The sequence below is a fragment of the Sebastes umbrosus genome, chromosome 21 (assembly GCF_015220745.1).
Source record: "Sebastes umbrosus isolate fSebUmb1 chromosome 21, fSebUmb1.pri, whole genome shotgun sequence".
Classification (NCBI taxonomy): Eukaryota; Metazoa; Chordata; class Actinopteri; order Perciformes; family Sebastidae; genus Sebastes; species Sebastes umbrosus.
In genome coordinates this window covers 20,823,684-20,840,287 of record NC_051289.1, presented here as the reverse complement: position 1 = coordinate 20,840,287, position 16,604 = coordinate 20,823,684, and the positions used below count along the sequence as shown (strand labels likewise).

General features: G+C 40.3%; 1 protein-coding gene across 4 annotated transcripts in view; it reads right to left on the bottom strand.

The window, feature by feature from the left end:
* The window catches only part of LOC119480426 (guanine nucleotide exchange factor VAV3), a 113,823-nt gene that overhangs the window by 77,033 nt on the left and 20,186 nt on the right, over window positions 1-16,604 (bottom strand). For all 4 annotated transcript variants that reach the window (XM_037756616.1, XM_037756619.1, XM_037756617.1 and 1 more), the window contains exon 2: window positions 16,396-16,512. In XM_037756616.1, coding sequence (XP_037612544.1) covers window positions 16,396-16,512 — 117 coding nt within the window. The remainder of the gene's footprint in view (window positions 1-16,395; window positions 16,513-16,604) is intronic.

Below are 16,604 nucleotides of genomic sequence, written 5' to 3'. Positions count from 1 at the left end.
TAGCTGCTTTAAAGATATCTGATTTATTATTGTCAGCGGGCTGAAAAACTGTGCAGTTAGTAGAACTTTACTGACATTTTGGAGGCTGTTACTTTTGAATTGAAGTAGCTCTGATCCAGGACTCTATACAACGTATCGGGGTCCTACAAAGATATCTCCTGGGACACGAACATTTCAGTCACAGATCCACAAATTTGCTGCAAGAAGAATATTGAACATACAAACTCACCACAAAATCTTCTTAGTTACCCACTAACTTGGGAAATCCGATGATGATGATTATGATTTATTCTGATAAAGGGGAGTCTCCTCTTAAAGGAATAGTTTGACATTTTGGTTGCCGAGAGTAGAGATGTAGCTACCGCCAGCAGCCTGTTAGCTTAGTTTAGTACAAAGATTGGAAATGGGGGAAACAGTTACATTTTGTTAGGCTATGGTAGAAGCACAAATATCCAGGAATAATGACAAAATCTACAAAATCTGGAAGTGAACAAATTTGGGCAGGCAAAACGCTTGGCTTCTGAAACGTAGATACCAATAAATGATTTTATTTATTTCACTGATAGTTCTACTATGTATTAAAAATAAAGTCATCAATAACCCTTAATAAATTCCTTAAATTCATTATTTCCGTGTACTTAAAGTCATTGCTTTATCTGATGGCCTTGCTGCCCTGGCATTTGGCCTTTGTGGCCTCAAAAAACTGACAACACCAAAGGTCAAGTGGCCGTGTCCCTAAATGATGAAGTTCCAGACCTGTCCAAAGGTAAGGGAATCAGCCTTTTAGCACATTTTAAACCTCACGAATTAACGAGTTATATCTTGTTTGCTTAATCTATACAAAAAACAGTGTAAAAACAACACGTTGCAGAGGTACGGGGGGTTTCGTGCTGGACTATTTCTCGGCCAAGTGTTGTTTTATCACTTTGATTTTACACGATTTGTATTGACTTTTATGTAAGGGCACTTTCACAAGCCATAGTCCGTTTGGCTTATCCGAATCGGAGTGAAACTGATACTTTTGGATCGTTTTCCATTTAGTCTGGTTCGGTTTCAGAGTGCACAAATTAAAGCGGACCAAATTAATAAATGAAGTTGCTGAGTGGCGTTGATGAAGGAGCATATTTATCTTTTCCGTCTCGAAGGCTGCCACCTCTATGCAGGAAATCACAGACTTTGATATATTGCTGTCAGCAAGTTTTTCCACTTTGACTCGACACTGATCTACTGTGTGTACGAATCCCTTCTCCTCCAGTTTATCTCAGATGACTTTATAAACGTCACTGTTTTTGTGGACTTTATTTAGCATATTCTGTATGTTCTCTTCGGCCCAGATGTCAAGCAAACATCGGACTTCTGCAGAAGTCCAGGTCAGCCCTCTCCCAGTCATGTTAACCTGTCGTTTAACTGAGTCCATCTCAACAAAGACAGCCTGTGTTTTGGTTCGGTTCCTCCAATTGGGTCGGATTATTTTCTCACTGCAATCGAACCGCACTAGGGTTTGCTCAGAAACTTGGTTCTTTTGGTCCGCACCAGAGTACGATTACTGTGTTCAACTGCCCAAACGAACAGCACAGAGTTCAATTAAAACGGACTAAATGTTGGCTTGTGAAAGCGCCCTAAGAGACCTCTCTCTATCGGAATAAATCATGTTTTTTATTCACTCTACAGCCACCTAATTTTATTTCCAAGTTTATAGGTACAGAAAAATGCCCACCATCCAGTGAGTTTGCATGTTCAACGGATCTTCAACTTACGAGTTCTGAGAGATATCCATGTAGGATTGTGACATGTATATGGTCCTGGAGCAGGGCTATAATTGAAGCAGCGGGAAACAAATATTTAGCCGATATTGCAAGGACTGTTCAAGCCGCCATGTTTTCTTCTTGTCAGAGTGGAAAAGCCTCCAAAATAACATTAAGACCATAAAAATACCAGTAACAATAAACCTGCAATGCTATATTGACACATATTTCAGTGGAATCCAATTTGTTGTTACATTTAAAGGAGTTCAGTTTTAGGTCATCCCATAGACAAATATTGTAGAAGTGCTGCATTATTTGATGATAGATTGGTGTGTTTTCTCTTACATGAATCAAACAGCATCATATCTGTCAACAACACAGATCCCATTTTTAATAGGTTCATTATCAGCCTTGCAAACCAATAGATCAACCTAACCCTATTCTTAATGTTTTAGTCACAGTGAGATATAGGTCTGTAGTTCCAGGTGGCTCAGTTTCGAAGCTGGGGGGAAAAAAGCTGTCAGAAAGTAGGGCAGCGAGGGGAGGAGGGCTCGTTCGCAGACCTGCACTTCAGTCTTTGATCCTGACCATGGTGGCTTATAGCTTCACGTGCTTCACTCTGGCTGGCCCAGACTCAGCAGTGGTCTATAAATACCTGGCACGTCTGCAGCGCGGCCAGGTAACCTCAATACCAAGCAACACCCTGAGGTGCAAAGCCTTCACACTAAGGTCCCTGCATCACGGTTAACTTTACACTATCTACTAGTGCTGTCAATCAATAACGCAGCAGGACAGCAGAGTTTGTATCGCATCTCAAATGAGAGTTATAAAAACACTAGGGCTGTCAAACGATTATGATATCTAATCACAACTAATCGCAAATTAATTGCGATTGCATCGCATTTTTTATTTGTTCAAAATGTACCTTAAAAGGAGATTTGTAAAGTATTTAATACTCTTATCAACATGGGAGTGGGCAAATATGCTTGCTTTGTGCAAATATATGTATATATTTATTATTGGAAATCAATTGGCAACACAAAACAATGACAAATATTGTCCAGAAACCCTCACAGGTACTGCATTTAGCATGAAAAATATGCTCAAATCATAACATGGCAAACTGCAGCCCAGCAGGCAACAACAGCTGTCAGTGTGTCAGTGTGCTGACTTGACTAGGACTTGCCCCAAACTGCATGTGATTATCATAAAGTGGGCATGTCTGTAAAGGGGAGACTCATGGGTACCCATAGAACCCATTTTCACTTACATATCTCTCTCTGAGCCACACAGAGAGACTGATGCACGCTTTTATAACCAGCAGTCTTGACTATTTTAACGCTTTCCTTTCTGGTCTACCAAAGAATACAATAAATCAGCTACAATTAATTAAAAATTCTGCCACACAAGTGCTGACTAACACCAAAAGGAGAGCACTATTTTAGTGTAAGTCTTTACACTGGTTACCTGTTAGTTTTCGTATTGATTTTAAAATTATTTTATTAGTTTATAAGGCACTACATACATGGCCTTGCACCAGACTACCTCACAGAAATGATTTTGGTTTATGAACCTGGAAGGCCCCTCAGATCCTCCGGTTCTTCTGTTTTAGTTGTTCCACAAAGCAGAACAAAAACATTTGGTGATGCTGCTTTCAGCCAGTGGAACAGCCTTCCAGAGGAACTGAGAGGATATTTTTTAAAAGTAAACTAAAACCCCATCTATTTAGTCTGGCTTTTATGTCGTGTTTTATGATTTTATGGTTTTATTGTTTATACTTATTTTATTTATCATCACCATTTTAGTGTTTATTTCACTCTATTTCATTTCATCAACATTTTAATGCTGATCATTATTATCTCTTTTATTCTATTTTATTTTATCAATATTTCATTATTTTAATACAATCTGCTTATTTTGTGTAGTTTCATAATTTTATTTATTTAATTTTCCTTGTTATTTTTATTCCTTTTATTATCTTAAATACCCATATCTTATTGCTTTCTTATTCAATGAACTTTTATCTTGGGTGTGCATTAGTCTCTAAATCCATTTTTAACAAAAACATTTTGTCAATCGTCTGTACAGCACTTTGAATTGCATTTGACTTGTTTGAAAGGTGCTATAGGTGCTACAAGTTTGGATCGTTATTTAGCCTAAGTATGACGTGTTTGGCACTGACGGATTCATTAGCTTTTCTAGTTTCCTATGATGCCAGTATCTTCACTCTAGCTTTAAAACTGGGCCCGCTACAACCACCGAAAAATAGAATAGCGGTCGAGGTTAATTAAACATCGCAAGTTGCTTTAATGCGTTAAAGAAATTAGTGGCGTTAAAATTAATTTGGGTTATCGCGTCAACTTTTGACAACCCTAAAAAAGACATAATCCATTATGAAACTACTTTGTTCTGTATTTCTGTTTATTTTTCTCTATTATCTTCAGTTGAAAGGACTCATTTACATTTTTAAAACGAGGAACATTTTCCTTTTGAGTCTTTTCGCTGCAGGACTACCTGCGGTGTTTATGTGTTACAAACTCTATGGGAGGCTTCTTTTGAACTGGTATGGGGCGAGGATGTTGTGCACACACTGTTTCTCTCTCACAAAAGTAGACCACAAAAGTGGCAAGCATTAATTTCCCATCCAGTTTTCCACTATGAGCACCCTTTAGCCTCTCTGTTTCTTTCTATGTCTACACACACACACGTCCACTTCCAGGGGCCGGGGCCCGGTCACAGGAAGAGCGGGCACTTGATAGAGCCTCTGACAGGACGACACAGAGACAAGCTCAGGAAATTAGGGGAAGTCCAATTGTCTTGGTCACACACAGTTGCACACACACAGTAAAAAACTATAGTTCTTGACAGGCGTTTTGTCCCCGGGAGGCCTCGGTGAGAAATACAACACACCAGGGGAGGTAGTTTTGATTTTGACAGCATGAGAAGGAATGCAACACCTACACACATACACACAAATACTGCTTTCACTTGTGTAAATGCACCATGACACCTGAAGCTGAATTTTAATACATCCACACACTCATACAGAGAGAAACAACTCCAGAGGGGCTCTGTGGTGACCGTTTCCTCTTCCTGTTTCCTGCTGCTTACTGAGACTTGAGATGAGTCAGTCCTCAGGGGAGTCACTGCTAGCTCACACACACACATGCAAACACTAGCACGTAGCCACTCACAGACACACTCATATTCAAACATCTTATTCCTGCATTTAAAAGGTCCATGTGGCATTGTAAATGTCAGAGAATCCCCGTCAGAGGAAACAATATACCTTTTTGTACGACGTGTAAACACAAAGGGAAATGACATGTGGCCTCGGTCTCCCTCCAGCTGTACTGGTGGCAATATTTCTCCAATTTCAGTTAATTTCCCAGAAGCCCTGTTACAGTAGGGAGAGGTTGTTGCTGAACGCTTCAATTCTTGTCTCATGCGGGTACACACTACACTACACGATATTCTGTTGTGTGTGGTGAACCCCGAAGACAGCCGATGACGCAGTCACGTGGCAACAACGCAAGTGTTTATTTAACATGTCTCCATGACTTCATCCATATTTTTTTCTTTGTGAATTTTCAGTACAAATTAGTGCAAAAACTAACATCGCTAATTCTTCCTGCCCGTTGTCCGCCATGCTTGTTAATACTAAAGTCACGATTTGCGTTGTTGAGACAATCTCACACTGTTTTGGCCAAATCATTGCTTATTATTATTGTTAAATTTATCATAACATGTCGTGATGTGTGAGGTCTCTCACATTTTCAACACCTGTTAAGATTTGAAAAATCTTTTAGTGTGGGCAAGCCGTTAATCTCTTTTCCCAGTCGTACAGTCCTCTATGTGACATCACAAAGACGGGTGCTTTCACACTTTTTGTTAACCTGGGTGCAACAGAGAAAACATCCATGAATGAGGTGGTCTGAAAACCGTTCCATGGGCAGTTAGACCACAGTCTGAACCTCTACTGGAAGGACATTCTTCTAAAGCCTTAACCTCATTAGTTAACTTGCGTTGTTAGCAAGAAAATATGAGATAAAATGCCTCGCTGATGTATCAACATCTAGTATCATGCGAGCCCAACCTGAAGTTGAACGGTTGTTATTTTTAATTTCTTTGTGGCCCATAAATGTGGTCCAAACAGACATGCTAACATTTCACTCACCCTTACACTAGGGCTGCTTGATCATGGCAAAACATCACAATCACAATTATTTTGGTCAATGTTTAGATCCTGATTATTTAACACAATTGACGACTTAACGACTCATGAATCATGTATTTAGAAAGAACATTTTGCAGCTTACATTTTAAAGTTGAATGCATCAATCTGGTGCACTTTGAGAGCAAAATTAAGAGGCTATGAAGAACTTTGTGGTTGGTTGTGTAGACATGAATGATGATGACACGGCAAAAAAAGGCACACCCACAGAGCATGGTAAACGAGACGGGCTCCGTGTTTCAAGGAGGGTCATGTGGGTTACTGACATCGCCGCTCTGAGGACAGTCTGCCTCACAGGAAGCACTAAGTCCGGGCGAAGGGTGCTGTAAAGCGACAATTTTACCCTGGGCCTTTCGAAGCTGACCTACATCCGGTCACGATGCACCACCACGGAGGAAATACGCCCCGCCGAGCAAGGCAAACGTGCACCGCTGTAAAAGAAAGGGGTGCGCTGCATTTATAACACAAGACAAAACGAGAGCGTCATTGCGAAATGGAATGCTGCACAATAGTTGTTTTATGTTGATTATCTTGTTTCTATTATCTTTGGAAGCCAAAATTGCAATTGTGATTGAAATTTGATTAATTGCACAGCCCTACCTTACACTGCCGTACATTAAAATGGATGCTAGGGACGAATGATTCATTGATGTTATATCACAAATTGCGATTTTAAAAAGCTGTAGCAAGTAAGAGTTTATGCCACTGACCGTTGATTTCATCAATGGCTTTGTCGGCAGAGTTGACTGCATAAAATCCTAAGCTCTATTGCTGCTGAACATCAACTTTGCCCACCGTTGTGCTGCAGTAAAATCAAGAAGATTCTCAGAAAAATTTAACCTATAACAATGTAAAATACAGTTCAGAGGCCTGTCAAAGCGACGAACGCCTTTAAAACAACATAGTTGTCTGCATAAATCACAATGTTGGAGAGGAATTGGCTGTTATATTCATAACCAAACCCACATGCCAAGCATACTTTTCTGCCTTTGTCGGAGTATCTGTGTGTGTACACAGAGCAGAACCTTTACTTTCCAGATGAAATACCCCTATTAGAAACCTATATGTGGTGGTTGCCACAGCTAAGACATCCAGCGTGCTCACACAGGGATCAAACACATGTCCGCAATCATCAAAGAAGTTTCCCTCCAACACCCTGAGACAATCAAAGAGACAATCCATCTCAGCTGCAGCTGGAAAGCAGGGCGGCACAGAGCTCTCGGGCCGAGCAATCTTCAGCCAGCGAGGGGTTGGGCGTGTGTGTGTGTGTTTTTGCACACGTGTGCGTGCATTCACGCTCGAGGAAAGCCAGTTGAAGTGAAAAGTGGGATTCCAGTGAAAGCTGATGTCATGCAGTCAGTCACTGGGAGTCCATGGATTATACATAGAGCTTTCAGCACAACGGCTTTAGAGCAGGTTCCGTCAAATTGCTTTGGACTCGACAATAACTCCAAATGCACTGGTTGGAAGTAAGTGAAGCATGGGAGCTTTTTTCAGACGCAGCATGAACATTGGAAGTCGAGGTGAATGCACTGTGATTTTTAAAGCAAACATTTCTACAGTCACCACACATTGGAGATTTTTCTCTACAGTGCCAACTGAACTCAGGTTATAATTTAGTTTGTGTTGAATCACAGTGAGAAGTATGCAGGTTTGATTCTGAGCTTTGAAACCTTTTTACCTCAGTTTCTTCTCACAGTCAAATAATGCAAGTCAAGGTGGATTACAGACTCTAACCCTACAAAACCATGGCTGTTCTCATACACCATTCGTAGCTATACCTACAAAAAGTAATGCACTGTAATTTGTTAATATCCCATGAAATTGTTTCGTATTTAATCCACGTAATTGTGAACCAGGAAGTATAAAGAGTGACAAATGCCGCACAGGAGGAGGTCGAGGTGGATGGATGGGTCAAAAAACACCAGACTTTCACCCAGGAGGCCGGTGTTCGTACCCCGTGTGAAACCAGAAGTCAACGTTGATTTATTTGTCACCTAACTTTCGTACTTAAGTTACAGCACTTCCGGTGTTATTTTATAAATACATAAAGTAGTTTTGTTGCTTAAACCTAACTTGAGTAGTTTTGTTGCCTAAATTTAACCAAGTATTTCAAAAGTAGTTATTTAACCCTCCTTTTCCTAAATGGAAATTGACACATGGTGCTGGACATTCGTAGGAAAACGCATGAAAAATGAGGAGTAACATTTCGTAGGATATCATATGAACAGTTGTATGAGGATACATTGCAAACCCCCACATACATAAAGCGACTTCCTCGGTCAAGCTAAACATGTTTGCAGACAACACCTTTGTATTGCTGATACAAACTATTATCCCAGCTACCAGAAACCCTCCACACTGCCAGCTACACGGAGGCAGAAGAGGTGTAATTGATAACATTAATGATGGCTCCGTCCAGTTTAGGTATGCCAGTGAGCCAGCACCCACAACATAATTGGAATGAAGCTATTATAATGTTACTGCTTACACCTGCAATTGACTACATATGGGTCACAGAAAGGTCTGTCGTACAGCTGTGTGCCAATAAAAAACAAACAAATTGTTTTTGCGTCTGTTCAGCCAAGCAAACAAACCTGCTATGCACAGCTGGAGAAGTTTCCACCGATATGGGTTTTTTAAGGCCACATTTGTGTGCCCAAAACACAACAGACTTACCCAATTTCAGTGTTTCCTGTGTATTTGTAACTTTTGTTGTATTCTCTCAAAATAGAAAAGCAATTGAGACAGCATTTAGACCGTGATGGGAAAGAAAGGCTCTGCACTACAAGCCAGACTAATGAATCTGCAGCAGGTGGGTTCACGGCTCCTTAAGGCTGACGGTTTAATTGCAGGTTTAACCGACTGACACCTACGAAGCTATGAAGTAAAGACCTCCTACACCACACTAGAAAGACTTCTCCGGTAATCCACTTGAGGATAGCACTGGTCTGGGAGGAACCTCCACAGGCCAATATGTGATTTTTAATAGAAGACCAATATCATCCCAATATATTGACCATCCACTACACTGGTTTAGTCCTAATGGCAGCTATCAAAATCCTGTCTCCAAAGCAATTGTGGACCAGCGTTCCTGCAGCTTAGCCATGCAGTACAAAGATACACTCCAAGTATCCATTAGCACGTAGCAGACATTTGATATCTGACCACACAGATCTGCTCAGCTGAAGGACAAAAGAACAGAGACAAAGAGGGAGATGATGAGGGGGGGTTGTTCAGGAGATGCATCAGCCTTTAGTGGGTTTCTGTTGTTAAATTTATCACAGTCAACTGAGGAGGAAGACACTAATCAATAAACCCTCTCTGTCTGTCTCCCTCTTCCTTTCCATCTCTGCTTCCCCCTCCCCCGGGGTTGTCATTTCCCACCCCCCACCAAAATAATCAGCATCTTCATCCACCTAAAAATGCTAGACAGCCGGTGGTACAAGATGGTAATCTAGGAAAGCCCACTGGGGCTGAGCTGACACTGTCTTTATATGCAGAGGTCAATAGAGAGTAATGTGTGAGGCTTTTCAACATCCTCGGGAGTGCTGCGTTGAACTTCTCTAAATAATATGCAATTGTGTTGTCAGCACTCCCGTTATTGACGGGACTAAGAATGCAACTTGTCAACTACAGCAAAAAACCTCACAAAAATATTAAAACATTGATTTTTCCCACCAATGAACAACAGTTTGACTTACGTAGGGACTGAGTGTACAAGGTTTACTGTAACAAACCAAGTGTGGACTGGGAGGAACATTTGATCCTTCATCTGTGTCTAATTACTGAAACTACCACACCGTATCTACAGTAAAACGCGGGGTGATTTCACTGCAGATGGACGAATAGGATGCAGCTGCAAAAACAAGCGCATGCCGCATCAATCTCTTATTGCCAGATTATTTACATATTATGCGGCTAAACACATGCAGGTGTGGCATCTCCTGGCCCACTTGAAGGAAGTTGCGGTGCAGCAAAATTTGCATAGTCTACACAGAATGGAACAAAGCAGATGATCTGAGGTTACTTTACCATGTAGGAATCAGCCCACATGAAGTCCACAGTGTTCATCAATCATCCAGATGTGCTTTGTTTCTCCATGGCCTGTCTTTAAGATTTTAAGTAGGGTTTTTAATCAATGTTTTCATGTCAATTTCAGTATTTTTTTTTTTCAGTATATAAAATGGACATGACAGTTTCTCGTCGCCAATATTTGAAGTTTGGAGCGTTATTTAGCCTCCGTTGCGACACGTATGACATGGTTGGTGCCAATGGATTCCTTAGGTTTGATATGCCACTAGTATCTTCACTATAGCTTTCAAACTGAGCCCGCAACAACCTAAAAAACGCAAGTTGCGTTAATGCGGTAAAGAAATTAGTGGCGTTAAAACAAATATGCGTTAACGCGCTATTATTGCGTTAACATTGACAGCCCTAATAAAAAATAATTCCAATAGTGATATATAATGCATGTAGTAATTTTAAATCAGTATTAGTAATAGAAATTTGTATTAATAAATACCAGGTTTAGGAAATGAGCATACATCAATTTTGAGATCCAAAAAGACACATGTTGTAACGGCCCCTATTAGTGGCACACTTTGGAGATTCCAATGAGTCACTTTAACAAGTGGTTCTGTGGTCAGCGAGCACATCTTACAGTCAGCTGAGTGAATGACAGATGTGCTACTGCTGCTGCTGGTCTCAGTGTTGTTCCTAAATTAAAGTATGCTGCATTATTTAATAGGTCAGTCCACGATGCTCACTGTTTCCAAGTACTAAGCGACTGTCCATCATGTGACTGAGCATGGAAAGCTCCCGTCAGCACTCTGATTCTATTTTTGAAAGGAGCTGATACGAGATGACTGGAATTCGCAATAAAATAGAAGTGAGACAGTTAGTCATTCACTCAGGAAAGATGATGGAAGCATGTATTTTCAATTGTGTCACAACCAAGGATACATGACGTTTTTTACACATCAGAGGGCACTAGGGTTATGTCAGCGAAGCTATGCTCTATTTACTGTATGTACATTGTGTCTCATATAGTAAAACTAGTAATGCTTATGGGGAAATCCACAGTTTTATGTTTCATCTCCTTCATTATTTGCCACCAAATGCCTCTAAATATAAAAATAGACTTGAAACAGCAAGAGGATATTGTTCATACCACCATACCACTTCATACCATCATATCTCTCTCTCTCTCTCTCTCTCTCTATCTGCCAGGTGTGTATCAGTGTGTGTGCATGCCCTGTGCAACCAAGTTTCTGTTCTCCCTACAGAGCCCACAACCCTCCATGTGTCTACAAGACAGATGTGCGAACCAGATGTTCCTGCACTGAGGGAAAAGGGCTACAGACAGACCTGCTGTATGTCAGTTACTAGTACTATTGCTGCAGTGTTGTGCGGCCACAGTTTGAGTCTACAGACACCAACAAGTCAAAAGCAGTTTGTCAGATGAATCAGTGTTATCGCAAATTCAAACGCACAATCTCCTTTTGAGTCTGGTCATGTTTTCTGAGGCCTGGATCTCATCAGGGACTCGTCCTTTTACTGCTGGATGCCTTCCCAGCTTTTAAGGTGGAGGAGTCAAGAAGAATTTTTCAGGCTGTATGGTTAAAGGGTTGTCTCATGTGAGTTCAGTTCAATACATGTCCGGTATAACGGCAGGAAAATACCTTCAGATTACGACTGTTGAAGCCCAGAGAGAGAGATATCCATGTGCTTCCAAAAAAAAACAACTTTAAAATAAACAGGCAAGGTTGATGTTTTATTCAGTAGCAGTCCGGCAGCTATTTTTAAAACAACACCAAAAAAATAAAAAAGCTAGAAGTGCAGGTGAGTGGCAGCTTCTCCCATTCCCTCCTCTCCTCACTCCATTAGCCTCTGCAGAGCCAGCCAGGCGAGGATTACGGGGCCTGCTTGCTGTCTGATTTCAGAGATGTTAAATTCTCTCTGGGCAATGTGGGATCCACTCAAGAGAGTCATCAAAGTGTTGCGCTCGAACAAACTGGAATCACTGAGGGAAATGAGAAAGAAATCGGACATCGCGAAAAAAATGAAAATGAGTCTGTGCTTGATAAAGACTTTATCGTCTCATCTGAGAGTGGTCAGGGAGAATGCGGGAAATTGGATACAGAGGCATTTACTGTCAAGTTATGATAAGAGCTATCTGAGGAAGGATCGAGTTCAACCTGGCCTCACTGGAAGGTGTATAAATAGCACAAAATTACAACGTCATTCCGTATCTCAGGAGGACACATTTTAGGCTTTTTGTGTGTCATTTATACGCCACGCAACAAAACTACAATAGCGTCCACAGTTTAGGTTTAGACACACTTAGTTATGTTTAGGAAATAGCAAGTAAGCAAGTATGTAAATGAAGTAAAACAAGTACAGTAACAATGTAACATAAGTACAGAAAACATGCCACAAACGTCACTAACGTAACTTGTATAGAAAAACACCAGTCTCAAACACTGGTCTCCTAGTTGAAAGTCCTGGGCTGGTCTGTTAAATAGGAAGCTACAGCCAGCAGCCTCTTAGCTTAGCTTAGCATACCTGAAACAGCTGGCTCTGCCTAAACAAAATCTGCATTCAAGCATCTCTAAAGTTCACACAAGAAACACATTATATTTAGTTTGTTTAAAAAGCTAGCCAAAATATAGTCTTGCAGAAAACTCCCATGTAAAATGGCTAATAGCTGTTTTTTTCACTTAGCTAAGCTAACCGGCTGTAGCTCCATAGTGTACAGTAGGATACCTCCGGTTCTGAAAAGTGAAGCCAATGCAGAAGTGCCTTAAGCTTGCATTCTTTCTAACAGCCAGCAGGGGGCGACTCCTCTGGTTGCAAAAAGAAGTCTGATTGTATAGAAGTCTATGAGAAAATGAGCCTACTTCTCACTTGATTTATTACCTCAGTAAACATTGTAAACATGACTTTATGGTCTCAATCGCTGTTCTCCGTTGTCCGGTCTGGGAGTGGTCCATGTTTTCGTCTCAGAACTTTAACGCTTTCAAAGTGTGTTTTCAGTTCATGAAAGTTATTTGTAACATTTCGCCTAAAATGTCTTATTCAGCTTTCGGTTGTACTTAGCTCCACCCTTGTGTAACTTCTGCAAAAAACCAAGATGGTGACAGCCAAAATGCAGAGTCTTCATATTAAGGCAAACCAATGGGTGACGTCACGGTGACTATGTTTATTAACATTTACTAACTCTCAGCAATAAAAAAAACATTTGTTAATTGGGTTTAATGTTTGGGAAGTTCCTCAGACTGATCAGAAATCAATGAGTACTACCTTGTTAAATAAATAATTTAGGAAAAATAAAAGATATGCTGTTTTTGTGACTATGTTTTAATATATATGGGCTTTTCCAGTAGTAGCTTAAGCCTATAAAACCCCCTGTTTCATAGACAGTTTGTTTCTTTAAAATGCTTACAGCGGCTGAAATTTGAATAGAAATGCACATGAATGTAAAATCATAAGGATGAGCAAATCTACAAAGCCCCTAACAGTGGCATTTTGGGGTTTTTCAGGAGTAAGGATAAAGATTTGTATTGCCTACAGTAATTCACTGAGCCACTATTGGTTCTTCTGTAGGTTTTCTCTGAAAATATTTCCCTTTAAGGGTGAAGAAAGGAACTTGCCAGCGGTCCAAATGTGTTTTAATTATAGATGACTTAATGAATAGATGACTTAATTCTCTCAGCTACTTAATTCAGCTCGGCACGCCAGCATAGATGAGCGTTCGAGTAGGGATAGAAAGGTGCTGTTGACCATATCTAAAGCCTCTCTCATTTTCCATTCTCTATTCTTAGAGATATTTTTTTCATAAGATCTGTAGTGCGTAGTACTGTAAATGGCTTTTTTTTCATACACATTACATCATGAAGAGTTCATCCAAGGGACTGTATTAACATATCATTTGTAAGTCAAAGCCTTCATTAAGTGAATGTTTTTCTGTGGATATTAGCTGAGTTTTTTACATTTTCAGTTATGAGAACATAAACGCCGAAATTACCAAGAGTCAACCTCTACAGGGAACACATGGATGATTTTGCCAGTTATGTTCTAATCAATGCACATATAGGTTGAAAAGTTCAAATGAGCATATGGTTTATGTTGAGAGGACAAGGTGGCCAGTTGACACTTATTAAAACAAAAGTTTGTCACTCTTAAAGGTACAGTGTGTAGGATTTGGTAGCATCTAGTGGTGTGGTTGCAGATTACAACCAACTGAATACTCCTCCGCTCACTCCTCCCTTTCCAAGACCACGGTAACGTGAGCCGCTAAGTGCAAAACCATGGTAACGCCGTTCGCCTCGCTCAGAGGCCATCCTTACCGTAATAACATTACTTTAGGAGCAACGGTAGTCAGAGGTCGGCTGCCGGTACCACAGTTTTGCACTCACGTTACTGCAGTTTCACAAGTAGTAGTGGAAAGTAACTAAGTCCTTTTACTCAGGTACTCAAGTACAATTTTGTGGTATGTGTACTTACTTGAGTATTTTCATTTTATGCTTCTTTATACTTCTACTCCACTACAGAGGGAAATATTGTACTTCTTACTCCACTACATTTATTTGACAGATATAGTAACTTGTCATAAAAAAAGCAATCAGCTTATTTTTTTCAGATAGTTTCATTCAATTACTACTTGAATCCCAAAGAGATCAAATTCTCCAAAATTTCACTAAAAATCAAAGATAAGAGAAAAGTCCAAAATATTAATAGAAATTTGTATAGCAGAACTTTGTGTTTTCTTTTCTACCCGTTTAATCATCTCACAACCCCTCAGATTTATTTGACCCTGTGGAGTCTGACCCCATGGTTGGGAACCACTGAACTAAACTACTGATATAATATAAATACAATAATATATAATTTGCAAAACAAGTACTTTTTGATTATAATAGTTCTGTACTTTTACTTAAGTACGATTTTAAATGACTTTTACTTGTAATGGAGTACTTATACATCGTGGTATTGGTACTTTTACTTAAGTTAAAGATCCGTGTACTTCTTCTACAAGCGTGTTGGTGAACTACGGTGGCCTTCAGGTAGCGTAAAAACTTGAAAGGCTCTCTCTAGAGCCAGTGTTTGGTTTGTCCGTTCTGGGCTACTGTAGAAACATAGCGGAGCAACATGGTGGACTCCATGAAGAGGACCCGCTCCCTATGTAGATATGAACGGTTCATTCTAAGCTAACGAAAACACAAGGATTCTTAGTTTCAGGTGATTATACACTAATGAAAACATATAAATATTATATTCCATTTCTGCTAATGGATCAACGAAATGCTTCACACTGTCCCTTTAAGTTCTGCGGCCATTTCACGTCTTTATTTCACAAACTGTCACCTTTCGTAAACGTTTCTCTAAGAATGCTGCTCCCTGATGTGTGTGTTTGCCAAGAAAAGGGAAGTTCAATAGACATATGTTTAGAGGTATTTTTCCATTCATCATAAAATACATAAAGTATGAGTCAATTTACCTTAAGTGATGGTTGGTAATTTTTTTCATAATAGAGGATGTGGTTTCGTATTGATGATTTGTCTTCTCATAAAAACCACATAAAAAAAAACACTGTTCCTTTTTATTAGAAATGCGCTATTACAGGTTGTGTTTCACTTCTGATATGATTAGTATGATGAAAATATTAATCTGCACCACTGTGGGGCTGATTAAATACATGCTGTGTATTATTTTCATCTCAGCTGATTATTAATCAGTGATGTTATTATAGCCGTTGGTGTCACTGGAGTATTTTTAGCGTCCCATGACGCTCTAAATGCCACTTCTTCAAAGATTTTATCAGGATTAAATGGAGGACGATGGCAGCTTGTCCGTCAATATGTCCACGTGTCTTCCTGTGTTTCTCCCACTGACACATAACATGCATACATTTTAAGTTAGGATACCCGGCCCTGTTGCCTCATAAACTCCTAACATCATGCTCACCGGGGTCCGGCAGCGTGCTCTCTCTCTCTCTCTGATTTCTAAGTGAACCTCCTGGGGACTTCAAGAGGGCAGCAGCAGGGCTGTCAAAGAGCCGCAGACAGCTTCACAGCACTACGAGCAGAGCCCTATCAAAGTAACGAACCCGAGGCCAGACTTTTAACCCCGTCGTAAAGTCTGCACGCTGAGCCGTATTCGCTCTAATGAGAGGAAGCGATTAAACTGCTGGGTCATGTTGCTGACTTCAGCTTTAGCTTGGAGTGTGAGGAAAGCAGCTCTTTCACTTGAAGTTTGACTAAGTTCCATAAATTCCACACGAGGACAAGAGTAGGCATAAAAAAAATGTAAAAAAGCACATTCGACTAATTCAGTTTGGTCTTTAGGGACAGCTGTCGTCACCGAGAGCCCAGCCTCCGGCTCATTCTGTGTCACCTAACAAATCTGCCTTACCTTTCCAAAGTCCCTGACGTCGAAAAGGTCAAAGGCCTCGAACAGCTCGCTCTTCCTCATGCCGAATACCTCGCTGCATGCTGCCAGGAACGTCCTGATGTTCTTCAGACACAGGAACTGTTGGAAAGACAGATATCTATGAGTGAGTCGTCTATAAATGTACACGACATGCACAAATTATATTTTCATTTTCATTTTCAGAGAGCTAC